Raw genomic sequence first — 13,457 nt, forward strand, 5'->3', positions numbered from 1 at the left:
ATAACAGACTCCCAGCAGGATATCTGCCTCGTTGGCCTTCCCCCTCATCCTTACCCATAAACACTACACTCGACTATCATCACAATCGTTGAGCTCTAGACAATCGAAACACTCCCTAACATACAGGGCCACACCACCGCCTCTCCTTCCTCGCCTGTCCCTTCTGAAGAGTTTAAAGCCTTATTATTATAATTCAGTAATACTTTTATTTTAGTACAGAACAGGTAAAAATATAAATTAGTGTATGTTAGCTTGTGTTATTCCTGGAAGAGTAAAACTGAAATGTGATAGTGATTTCTTATTTCTGTTCATCGCTTTTACAGATACAGAATCACTTTTACAGGTGTAAAGCAATAGCCTCCAAGATTATTATAATTCAGTAATACTTTTATTTTAGTACAGAACAGGTAAAAATATAAATTAGTGTATGTTAGCTTGTTTTATTCCTGGAAGAGTAAAACTGAAATGTGATAGTGATTTCTTATTTCTGTTCATCGCTTTTACAGATACAGAATCACTTTTACAGGTGTAAAGCAATAGCCTCCAAGCATTACACTCACAAGAAAAGAAAAGATCATACGTGCTTCTTTGCAGCAGACAGAAGACAAACTTTTTCTCCCAAGTAGACAACTTAGTTTATGCAACAAATCGGTGTTTAGCTAGATCTTGCTATTTTAATAATCTTTAATCAGCTGTGTTCTTCCAGAGGAGTGGGTAGTACTCCTCTAACGCTGTTGACATTGTTCAAGATAGGAACTACAACATGATAATTTAGCTTAGTATGCTAATTGTATCCAGAGGCCTGAGTCAGAGATCAGGTCCTTATTGTTCTAGGTGTTGTACAAATACTGTGTTGTTTATTACTACTATTATGTAAAGCTGCTTCTATAATTTTGACAGTAAGGTCACATACTGGACTTACTTAAGCTGTTTGAAAAAAGCATCCAGAATGTGAACTTATTTTTCTTAAGGTATATTTAGAAAAGTGTATTAGAAATGCTTCTTAACTACATGCTTACATTTCTAGAATAATTTTGCAACTGCAAGGTTTGGTTAACTTTTTTAAAAGTTAGCGTAGACCTTAATAACTTAATGTCTCTCTTATATTGCAAATGGGCAGATTTGATTAAGCATTTTAATTTTTATTTTGCTTATTAACATAGGTTCGACAACAGTTTCCTCCTCCAATTGGTTGGACAGCCACTGAAGCTCCTACACAGGTCACTGTTGAAAACCATCCAGTTCAAGAAACCACCTTCCATGTAACCCCTCAACAACAGAATGCATTACATCATCATCACGGAAACAGCTCTCACCACCACCACCATCACCACCACCACCACCACCATCATGGACAGCAAGCCTTGGGTAGCCGGACCAGGCCGAGGGTCTACAATTCTCCAACAAACAGCTCCTCCACCCAGGATTCTATGGAGGTGGGCCACAGTCACCACTCCATGACATCCCTGTCTTCCTCAACTACTTCTTCCTCTACATCTTCCTCTTCTACTGGTAACCAAGGCAATCAGGCCTATCAGAACCGCCCAGTGGCTGCTAATACCTTGGACTTTGGACAAAATGGAGCTATGGACATGAATTTAACAGTCTACTCTAATCCGCGCCAAGAAACTGGCATAGCTGGACATCCAACGTACCAGTTTTCTGCTAATACAGGTCCTGCTCATTACATGACTGAAGGACACCTTGCAATGAGGCAAGGGATTGATAGAGAAGAGTCTCCCATGACAGGAGTTTGTGTTCAGCAAAGTCCTGTGGCTAGCTCGTGACTAAACTGAAACTAAGTTTGTTTCTTGTGTGTTTTTATAGAAGTGGTGTTTTTCCAAAAACAAAGTGCAAAGCTGCTTGAATCAGAAGGAGATAAACTCACTGAACCGCTACAGGAGGGCAAAGCTGACTATTTTTTTAAACTTGAAAAGATTGCAAAGGGACAATGAAGTTTTTTTTGTTGGTTTTTTTTTTTGGTTGGTGTTTTTTGTTTTTTTTTTTTTTTTTTAAGAGCCGTGTCTGGACCCACCTTAATGGATAGCTTAGTGGTGTTCACCTTTTGCTTCCCCCATTTTAACTTGCCACAACCTAGTCATAGTTTGGTTTTTTTGGGGAGGGTTTTTTTTTTTTTTTGTCTCATTCAACAGGGGTTACTGATCAAATGTTAGTTGTAGTTGCAAACTAGTTTCTTTTTAAAGGCATTGCACATGATTTATAAAAAGGCCCTTTGAAGTTTTTGGGTGGGAGGGGAGTGAGTAATATATATATATTTTTTTTTTAGTTCCCCAAACAAACATGGGCACAGAAATGCAGTACTGTAAGAAAGAGGGACCTTCAGATTACACAAATATATATTCTTCAGCTGTAAAAAGGGACGGTTGTAATGGAGTTTGTAAGGCACATTAAGCATGCTAAGTGGCGGTTTATCAGAACTCTCCTTTTCTGAATCTACTGAGGATCAAAGCAGCAATTGTAATGGGATTCTGTGGGGCTCATATTTTGGAGACCACAGTCAGTTAGTATTGAAATATGACTGGTTTCATAACTGAGGTGCACTGAGAAGCAATCAACGGGTCGGTCCTGGCCAGTCCTGGGGAGGTCTGAGTGGTGGTCTTTGGGATAACCTTTGGCCTTATGGATTTGGACTCTTAAGTTAGAAGAGCCTACCATTTCAGATGCAATCACTTTTGGACATGCTTTTGCAGACAGTCCTTAATGCTGAAAACACAGAGAATGGGTAATTCAAGAGGCCTTTCTTTTAAAATAGACTTTTGTGACCCACTTATTGTAAGGTATTGCAAGGTCACTTTGCGTGTGTCATAAAGTTGACTTCCTTATTGGTTGAAGGTCACAGGAGTAGTGGTTTGCGTTTGATGGAAATAGCTACAACTGTGTCCCTTCCTGCTTTTTACTTTTTTCTTTAGCTTTTTCTCGGCACGTGGTTTCTCCACCATTACTTCTGCACAAAGACGTCTTCTGTTCATCCTGAACATTTTTAAAAATGCAGAATTTTATGTGACTGCTTTTTTGCCTCACAATTATGCTGTGAATTTTACAAAAATTTATTTTCTTTTTTGATAATTTATTGTACCAAAGCTGTTTTTATAGCACATAGATGTCTGTAACCAATAATGTAGCAGTTCTGCACTTTGACACAAGGTGTAACTAGACCATTTTTAAATGTCAGTTGAAAATTATGGCTGTACTATTGCTTAAACAAAACTGGAACTGTTGTTGAATTCATAGCCAATACATTTACAGCAATCTGTGTACTGAACATAATAGATTGACATCTACTTCGAGACTATAACATCTGTTACATTATAAATGTGTTCAGGCTTCTGAAGGTAAAAGGGACACTAGATCCAGAAGCTATGAAACCAGCAGTTGATTCTTGTATTCCTTATTAACATAATTGTAAACTTGAAGGCAAGACCTTGATTGCATGAACAGGTCCAAAATAATAGTCTGAGTAAAGCAAAACACTCACATGAGACCTGAGGTTAGCAGGCTGTATTTAACAGGTGCCTAATTTTTGGGTAATGCTGCCTTAATATAACACAGTCAGCTTGGCAGTTGCAAAATTTATGGGCCCCTTCAGAGAGTTAGTTATATGAAAAGTAAAAGCTCCATGAAAAACATTTGAAAGAATAAGGGTAATTCATTGATTGCCCATCCCAGATTAACATTGTTTGCCCATTATATATTACAGAAGCAGTGATCTACCTCTGCCAGTAAGCCCTTTTAAAAGTTAATTTAGCAGAAAATTCAGAGTTCATACTGGTCAATTCCATGCGGCTAAGTCATTTTTTCAGACTAAAAGGTGGAATTTTTTACACTTACAGTGGCAACGCAGCAGCTGACTACCATGTAAATGGGAATGAATACTTGGGATTACCTTTTTTTTGTAAATCATGAATTTTTTTTTTTTTTTTTTTTTTTTTTTTTTTTTTTTTTTTTTTTTTTTTTTTTTTTTTTTTTTTTTTTTTTTTTTTTTTTTTTTTTTTTTTTTTTTTTTTTTTTTTTTTTTTTTTTTTTTTTTTTTTTTTTTTTTTTTTTTTTTTTTTTTTTTTTTTTTTTTTTTTTTTTTTTAAACTCAGTAATTCAGAGAAGTTTACAGGATTTGGAAGGCTGTCACCTTAGAAACAGGATGCTGAGTTTAGCAATATAAAAAGGAATCCAGTACTTACTGCTGTCTAGGAATATAAGGGTAATATGAAATCTGGGTATTTTTTGTGTGCGCGGGTTGCCACACCTTAGCAAGCGCCAAAAAATAAAGCAGTTAAAAGTATCTACATAAAGAAGAAATCATAAAATCCAGTGCTTCTGCATACTGTGTTATGTTACAGTCCAGTTTTGTGTGCTTTACTACACAGTTTGGTTACAGGACTTCTGTGCATTGTAAACATAAACAGCATGGAAAAGGTTAAATACCTGTGTTCAGATTGTAAGATCTAGTCCGGACTTGCTGTGTATATTGTAACGTTAAATGAAAAGACAAGCCCTTTGTATTATAGTCATGCAGTCTTATGTATGATAAACAGTTGAATAATTTGTCCTCAGACTCTTTACTGTGCTTTTTAAAAAAAGAGTAATTTAAGAAAAAAATGTAAACCTAGTAAATCTTCCTATGCAATTAACCTACTCCAAGCCATGGTATGGTAGGTATAATTATACTATAATATGTAAATATCAGATACATTGCAACAGACTTAAAAATATGAAAGTAAAAGTTGGAGGCATAACAGATAATTTTGAGTTTTTAATTGAAACAGCAAGGTATACAAATCATTGATGTATGAACACAGCTCTGCTTGATTCTGATGGACTGTACTTGTAGTTTGAGTTCTTTATATTATCATCTGTTAGTTTGAATGTTCTTATATGCACTGCAGCTTTCTACCTATTACAGACTAGCTCATTTTAAGGCCAGAAGTGACCATGGTAATGAAATAATCTGACTGGCATGCCATTATCCCTAGAATTCAATCTAGTTATTTCTGCATCATGAAGTCCGTATCTTTTGGGTGCAGTAGAACATACTTTTGAAAAAGATAGCTGATTTTCATATAGATTCTTCAAGTGTGAAGATTTTTCCGTGTCTCTTGAGTGATTCAGCTAGTTTGTTTTCCATACTCTTAGTCCTCCTTCAGTTTTTGGACTGTTTAGTTACAGCTGCTGGCCATCAGATAGCTAGCTGCCTATTAGAATAATAAATAGCTACTCTAGTTTTAAACTATTTCACTTTATTCACATAAGAATATGTTAACTTTAATAACCTATATAGATGGAGTTCCTTAAATCTCTAACTGTAAAGCTTTTACGGCTCTTCTGAAACTTCAGATGTTTTAAAATCCATTCTAAAGCGTGGTCGTAAGAACTGCATACAGCATCTGGTAGTAATTTCAGTATTGCTGTGTGCGTCTAGTATGTGCAGGTACATTCTTGAACCTTTCAGTTTATATCTTCGCTTGTTTGTTTATACCTCCAAGGATCGCATTTTTAAATCTTTCAGTCTCAGTTATTTGCATTAAAAGATTGTAAATTTAGATGATTATCCATCATGATTCCTAAGTCCTTTTCAGAACTGCTGCTCTTCCAGGATGTAGTCTTCCATCCTGTAAGTATAATGATGTCTGAATCGGACTGGTTTACAGAAGGGTTGGATTCACCTATAGATGTGACTTGTCTTCATTGTTTATCACTCTACCATCGTTATTTTCATTAAACCATCAATGTGCTTGTATTTTATTCTTGATAACTGAAAAAAATCTTAAATACCTTTGAAGATAATTCCTATTGAAACCCATCAGAAGCATCCTTTTTTAATGAGGAAGTAATCTAAAACTAACCTTCTGACACAGAGTGGTGAATATGTTGTGTTGATTTAAAAAACAAATACATTTCAATAAGATCGTTATATGGAACTTCTGAATAGTATGGAAGTATCTTTCTAGACAAAATTACACAAGTAACTGACTACAAAGTAGAGTTACTGCTGGGTGTTGATCTCATGAGGATACTTCGTATGTGATCCAGCATGATTTTGGCAAGTGGTGTATTTTACTTAGAAGGATGGATATTAGAACTGCACAATATCTTGCATCTGTCAAGCAAAGGAAGTCACCTTGCCAAATTGTAGTTTCCTGTTATATATGCCTGGTTTTGTGGGGTTCTACAGAAGCAACCTCATGTTGAAAAGTTTGCAGTTGGTATTTATTTCTCCACCTCATAATGATAGTTGAACTATTTTTTCCTTACTGATTAAGATGCCTTGTTTTTATTTCAACAGTTATCCATACTAGCCCTATCAAATATATATGATCTGCCTAGACCCGAGAGGATTTGCAGTTTCTGTTGTTTATTATGTTTTATGCTAGATGTTACAGAGCATCACAGAGTTCAATCACAAGACGGTCACTGTGACTATCCTTGAGGACCTGAACGATACGAGAATGTGATACACGTCATAAGCCAGACAAAGGTGGTAGTTAAAATTTTAAACCTCGGGCTCCTCTGCTGAATGGCAGAGAGAAAATTTAATTCGCTTTAAGCAATGTTCATAGATTCTAGAGGGAAGGTGAGGATAGAAGATTTAGAAGAGGGTAAGGGTTGGAATTGAAAGGATGTTCTGTGTGGGAGGGAGTCTAACCAATGTGAATAATAGCATAGGGAGGGGAGAGAAATACCCTTCGCTGGAGTGGAATTGTGCAGACCTTAATTGAAAGTGAGACTGAGAAATTTTTTTATGTGGTCTTGGTCCTAGGAAAGCATGTGAGGGAAGCTAAATGAAGAACTTCACGGCCATGTTGAATGAGGCTTAACAGATCTATTTTGAGTGGAAAATAAGTTTTTCACAGAAGGTTGGATTCCAGTAATCAACGTGGGAGATGTCTAGAATGTAGCTGTGTGTTTTGTTTCAAGGTGGATTTGAACCCAGACTGTTTATCAAGTGGCAAGACTTGGATCAAATTTGGAAGTTTGCAAGAGAGCAGAAATGAAAGTTGGGATGATTTTATTGCAATTTACTTTCTAAATTGCAATAAATTCATCCTAGATTTTAAGACGATTTTCTAGATCAAATCTAGATTTTAGATTTTAAGATCTACATTTTAACCTAGGCTAAATTGAAGAAGGGAGGATTCGATTTCTGACAGCAGACCAAACGAGGGTATGCTGGAGAGATCAGACTGGCAGAAGCAGCAGTAATAGATAGAGTGGATTGTCAGCATGTAGGCAACTGAAGGGACTTTAATTTATTTACTAACTAGGGCTGAGATGCATCGGTTAAAACGGGCTGAAAGCAGAGCCTAGTGAGACCTTCAAAGAGGCAAACCACAGCAGGTTACAAATGGAGTTTTAGAACTCTAGGAATAAAAAACCCAAAACCCCAAGTAGCGTATGTTTTTGTGTGAGGTGATTATCTATTAAAACTTGTGTTCAGTAGGATGAGAATGGAAGTGAGGCTGACCAAAGACACCCTTAAAAAAAATTGTTGCCATGGAGTAGAAAGGGCACAGGGTCTATATAGCCTAAAAGATGTGGATCCTCCTTAGGTCCTCATTCCTAAGGCAGGACCTCCTCTGTTTCACAAGCACTTTTTCCTCAGTGAGCAACAGTGAAAAGTATCCCAGCTAAATAATGATAAACAGTGTCATAGTGAAAAGCTGCAAACCTCAAATAGAAAACCAGCATGTAAGGAAAACAGCCCCAGTATTTTCAGTCTAAATAAGAAAAAGCATCAGCTATTTTTTGAAAATTAAGGCTAATAACATCCTTATTGGTAAGACAGAACTACCATTATTGTAAAAATGTCGTAAATCCTTTCAGGAGGAGTGTATAGACCAGATTTGGCTTTCGAAACCAAATTCTAATAATCCTAAAGAGCAGATGCATCCTGGGCTGGGGCAGGTTGGTCTGAATTTCAGTAGAGCCAGTACTGAGAAACCCGCACGTAGATCATGCTTTTTGGGCAACGGAATGTAATGTGGCTTTAGGTAAACAAGGCAATGCAGTTAAACTTCTTGTGTAGTACACTGGAATTTTCTTCTATTTCTCTTTCCTGTACGTCTTCGCAAGAGGCATTTCTCATCTCTGGTAAGTCGTGCGGTCCAGCTCTTGGTCTCCAAGTACTCCGCAGGAACAGCTTCAACAGGAATTTCTGCTTCCCACTGCTGCAGACTCCAGCGTCCTGGAATACAATTGTCATGATGTCTTGGCATAGGTTTTGGTTATAAGGGCATTATATTTTCTAGAACACTGCTTCTTGCATGTCAAATTTAGTTTAAAGCTGTTCAGTTAACAAAGAAAGTACAAAAATGTTTTGAGGTTTTTCTTCCATCATTGTTTTGCATGCAAATGGACAAATCTCATGGAATTGTTGCGTACTGTAAGGCAGTGTTGCAGCGTCTCCTAGAAACATGTTGGTCTCCAATACGAATGCTTTTATAATATATGCAATGTTCTCTTGAATACATTAGCCATTTGGATTCTTCGTTGTTACAGCCTCCTGGTAGAGTCTATCATGAAAACTTTCTGGGAAAACATTGTTTTGCCAGTGCAGCAATAGATGAGCAGTTTTATTCCTTCTAGAAAAAACAATTTGAGTCTAAAGGATTGCTGAATTTTTTTTTAATCATGTATGCATTGCTGTTTACGATTTGTACCGATACCAACATTTTAATTCAAAGCATTTATTTGTTAAAGGGTGTTGAAAGTTGGTATGTTTGACTGTAGGACACGCTTGTTGTCTTAACATGTTTGCATTGCATTTTTCTATTTATTTTTTCTGCACAGTGTCAGCCAGTTCTCACTGCTTAAAGCAATGGTATGGCAGTAGCTTATAATTTTGAAGACCTGGCTTGGTAGCTTTCTTTTGGGTTTTTCAAAAAGAACTCTGGCTTTCCTACTGCCGTGCTGGCTTTCTGCCGTGTGTATATGAAGAAATTTGACTTAATTTTCAAGGCAATCCACAGATTGGTCCCTCAAAAAATAACTACAAGCTGAGGAAAGGGTTAAAAACATTGCTTCTCAAATCCAGTTTTGTGGGATCATCGGCGAGATGAGTCCTGCTGAGACTTTAAGAATTTCTTGAAACTTCAGATCTTACGGGTATTCCATATGGTTTTGAGTAATAAAAAGAACAGTAGCATAGATAAGCCAACAGAAATTAATAACCAAATCCACCTCCTGTAGGTCTCCCCATGAGAAGTGGGAGGAAAGGAGATTAATGTGACAGATGTTGGCTGTCGAAAGACAATTAGTTGGTTAGCGATTGGAAAATGATACATGAAAAAAAAAAAAGTTGAGCTTGTTTGTTCTGAAGAAACTAACTGACGATGTCAAGCAGAAAACCTCTCCACCCAGACTGCCTTCTTCAGGATCTCTCTCCCCCCCCACCAGCTGAAGAGGTCTCTCGCGTACCACTTGCTGCCGGGTTCCAAAGCCTCTCTCTTCCTTCAGATGTTCCTGCCAACTTGTAGCTCATTCAGGACTCCCTTCACAACTCCTTCCCAGCATAAAATGTCAACAGTTGGTAAGATGGAGTTAATCGTTTTGAGACTGCAACGATGGTGATGAAGAGGAGTTCTCTTTACCTAAAGCAGGCAGGAAGGCTGGCCCTGAATGGAGCACATTCTGAGCTGTTCTGCATTTTCAGGGCAGCAAACCCTTTCATCATTTGCACTCAAAGGAGACTCCATTCAGAGACCTTGGGGTCAAGAATAAGCTGAGGGAATTTAGTTTTCAAAGCTTCAGTCTCACTTGTCTTCTTTCCCAATGCAGGGCTAGCGCAGTTTGGTACCAGCGGGATTCCTCCTCTTTGCTGCAATGTGCCAGAGCACTCGTGCATTTTTGTTTTCATCTGAATTGGTCTCCTGCCCGTATAAAACATCTGCCTTGTGTATGAGGAAATTTTATCACTTGTTTGTACACTAGCTAAGCTAGCATTTCTCCGAAGAAAAATGCTGTACATAAGTTTATTCTACACTGGAATAGCCCACTTCATTGTTGTACTCTGTGTGCTATCTCACATCAGCCTGGTAACTTCAGTACACGGAGCTCATACTGTTCTATGTGTTTGTGAAGGGGCATTTGCTCTGTAAACAAAACGCGCTACCAGCAGAAACATTACAGTGGCACTGCCTTGAAACCAGGTGTGTCCGTAGAGGTCACTTTGATATAGTGACAGTACGAAGGTTCGTGTCCTGACATAACCTCAGCGACCTGGGAAGACAAATCCAGGAATCTCTGGAGCCAGAGCTTTGAAAATCAGAAATACCATATTCAGAGTTCTTTCATGGGGACAATGAGAGCTTTTTGTCTGAAGAAAAAGTCAAACATAGTAGCTTTGGCTAAAATAATTTTAATACCCTTTTCATTTTCTTTTCAGTAGAAACTGTAGCTCATTTCCCTCTTCAGAAACCATAACATTGCACGGCCTTTTCTCCCCCCAGAAGTTCCTGTCCTCTCTCACTGCTTCTCACTCCCATCCCCTTCCCTACTTTCCACTCTGACCTTATCATCCACGTTGCTATACTTTTCAACTCCTTTTCCCATCTTTCTTCAGCCTTTTATTTTTTCCCTGCTTTTCTTTTGTTTCCCTGCTTTTTCTGTTTCTGTCTTTCCCCTGCTGTTCCCACTGCTTTTCCCTGCTTTCCCCTGTTGCTTGTCCAGTCTTCCTGCTTTTTCTTTTCACTGTATTTTTTTCCTTTTCCTGCTCGTTCTCTTCCTGTCTTTTCACAGCTTTTCCTGTCTCGTCCGTGCTTCTCTTCCCTGCTTTTGGTTTCCTGCCTGTTCTCCCTGCCATACTTTCCCACTTTGCCTTGCTCCCCCCGCCCCCTTCTTTTCAATACTTTTCACCCCCTTCCCCTGCTTTTCCCTTCCTCTCCCTGCTCGTTGGTCTTTTGGCTTCCCAGACCTCCCAAGTCTTTCAGGTTCCCCCCTTCTTTTTGGTGCTTTCCGTTCTCTTCCCTGCTTTGACTTTTCCACCTTGCTTTGGCTTCTGTTCTTTTCCATTCTTTTTTCCAGTTTTTCAGGTTGTTTCTCCCGCCAGCCCCTTCTTTTCATTGCTCTTCGCTATGTTGACGTCTTTTCACTTCCTATCTCTCCTGCTTGTTTTTTCCTGCCTGTCTTTCCCACTTCCTTTTCCACTGTTGCTTTGCATTGCTTTCCCCCCTTTGCTTTTCCTTCACTGACTTTCACTGCTTTTCTCTTCTTTCTAATGCTTTCCAGGTCTTTCACCCCTTCTTTTCAATGCTTTCTGTGTCTTCCTCTTCTTTTTTCCCATTCTTTTCAATGCTTTTCGGGTGTTTTCTTTTCTTCCTTTCCTCATTTCAGTGCTTTTCAGGTTTCCCCTTCCTTCTCCACTTTGTTTCAAATGCTTTTCAGGTGTATTTCTTCTTCCCCTCGCTCATTTTCCCATCCCCTCCCTGCTTTTCCCTGCTTTGACCTCTCTTCTTTCCCATTCTTTTCCCATCTCTTCCATGCTTTTTGGGTCGCTTCATTTCCCCTCCACTTCTCTGTCCCTGCTTTTGACTGCTTGGAGTTCTTTTCCCTATTTGTTTCTGCACACACACCCCCCGTCCCCCTTACATTATTTTCATTGCTTTTTCACTGCTCTGACTTCTTTTCACTGCTTTGCATGTCTCTCTTCCCCCCCCCCCCCCCCTCTTCTCTTGTTTTCCCTTCTTATTCCTGCTTTGACATCCTCTCCCATCTTTTCCCTCTTTTGACTTGTTTTCACCGCTTTTGTGGTCTTCTCTGGCCTTTCCCCTGCTTTTCAGGTCTCTTCTTTTCCTTGCTTTGCACTGCTTTGTCTTTTACCTGCTTCTCTCTTCTCATCTTTTCCCCACTTCTCCCTTCTTACCTTTCCCCTGCCTTTCCCTCCTTGTCTTCTCCCTGCTTTTTGGGGATTTTCATCTTCCCGCTCCCCCCCTTTTCCTTTCTCTTCAATGTTTTGATACTTTTTTCGCTGCTTTTCCCTGCTTTTTTTTTTTAACTGCTTTGACCTCCTTTCCCCTGCTTTTCACATACTTTCCCTCATTTTCCCTGCTTTTCATTAGCTTGACTTTTTTCCTCTGCTTTTCCCTCCTTGTCTTCTCCTTGCTTTTCTATCCTCATCTTTTCCTTCCTTTTCATGCTTTTATTCCCACTCCCTCCCTGCTTTTCAGTACTTACAGACTTTTCTCTGCTTTTCAGGTCTCTTCCTTGCTTTTCCCTTCTTCTCTTTTACATACTTTTCCCTTCCTTCCCCACTGCCCCTGATTGCCATTGCTTTGACTTCTTTTTCACTGATTTTCAGGCCTTTTCTTTCTTTTTCCCCTCCTCTTCTCCCTAGTTATTGCTTCTCGACCTTTCCCTGCTTTTCTTGCTTTTACTTCTTTTCCCCCTCTCTTCTTTTCAATGCTTGCCACTGTTTTGACTTACTTTCGCTACTTTACAGGTCTCCCCCCTCCCCTCCCCCTTTCTTTTTCCTGTTTTTCACTGCTTTGACTTTTTTCCTGCTTTTCAGGTATTTTCTTTTTTCCTGTTTTTCACTGCTTTGACTTTTTTCCTGCTTTTCTACTTCTTTTCCCCCTCTCTTCTTTTCAATGCTTGCCACTGTTTTGACTTTTGACTTCCTTTGGCTATTTTCACTGCCTTTCAGATCTTTTAACTTCTTTTCCCTTCCTTTCCCTGCTAGTCACTGCTTTGACAACTTATTCCCTGCTCTTCTGGTCTTTTATTCCCTCCCTGCTCCTTCTTTTCCCTGCTTTTCATTGCTTTGACTCTTTTCCCAGCTTTTTCCGTCTCTTCCCTGCTTTTCACTGCCTTGACTTCTTTTCCCCGCTTTTTCATGTTTTGACTTCTCTTCCCTGTTTTACTTTTTCCTCTTCTCCCAGCTTTACGCTGCCTTGACTTGCATGCTTTTCAGGTCTTTTTCCTTCTCTTCCCTTCTTTCCCTGCTTGTCACTGCTTTGACTTGGTTTTGCTGCTTGTCAGCGCTTTGACACCTTTTCACTGCTTTTCAGTGCTTTGACTTCTCGTGGCTGCTTTTCAGGACTTTTCCTGCCTCCCACCCCGCCACCCCCCGCCTTTTGCCTTCCTGTTCCCCGCTGTTCACTACTTTTGACTTTTTTCTCTGCTGGTAACCACTTTGATTTCTTTTCATTGCTTTTCAGGTCTCCCCCTCCCCTTCTTTACCCTGTTTATCGCTGCTTTGTCTTCCTTTCACTGCTTTTCTGGTCTTCCCCCTGCTTTTTTCCCTTTTTTCCCTGCTTTCCACTGCTTTTCAGTTTGTTGGTTTGTTGGGGTTTTTTCTTCCTTTCCCCTGTTTTCCCTCCTCTTCTTTCCCCTGCTTTTCCAACCTCTTCACTGTTTTGACTTTTTTTTTTTTCAACTTCTTGTCTGGTCTTTTCCTTTCTTTTCATTACTTGTTACTGCTTTGACTTCTTTCCACTGCTTTTCAGGTT

General features: G+C 39.1%; 1 protein-coding gene and 1 long non-coding RNA gene across 3 annotated transcripts in view; one reads left to right on the forward strand and one right to left on the reverse strand.

The window, feature by feature from the left end:
• The window catches only part of DYRK1A (dual specificity tyrosine phosphorylation regulated kinase 1A), a 71,244-nt gene extending 67,303 nt beyond the window's left edge, over nt 1-3,941 (forward strand). For both annotated transcript variants that reach the window (XM_009282986.2, XM_019473059.1), the window contains one exon: nt 1,164-3,941. In XM_009282986.2, the coding sequence (XP_009281261.1) occupies nt 1,164-1,787 (624 nt within the window). In that variant the 3' untranslated portion in view covers nt 1,788-3,941. The remainder of the gene's footprint in view (nt 1-1,163) is intronic.
• A 538-nt stretch (nt 3,942-4,479) lies between these two features.
• Nucleotides 4,480-10,593, reverse strand: LOC109279560. Its single transcript, XR_002086236.1, has 2 exons — nt 7,124-10,593; nt 4,480-7,034 (listed from the first exon to the last, which is right to left on the reverse strand). It is a non-coding gene; the product is annotated as an uncharacterized LOC109279560 (long non-coding RNA).
• Between the last annotated feature and the right edge of the window lie 2,864 nt (nt 10,594-13,457).

The sequence above is a fragment of the Aptenodytes forsteri genome, unplaced genomic scaffold (assembly GCF_000699145.1).
Source record: "Aptenodytes forsteri isolate BGI_AS27 unplaced genomic scaffold, ASM69914v1 Scaffold2, whole genome shotgun sequence".
In the NCBI taxonomy this organism is placed as follows: domain Eukaryota; kingdom Metazoa; phylum Chordata; class Aves; order Sphenisciformes; family Spheniscidae; genus Aptenodytes; species Aptenodytes forsteri.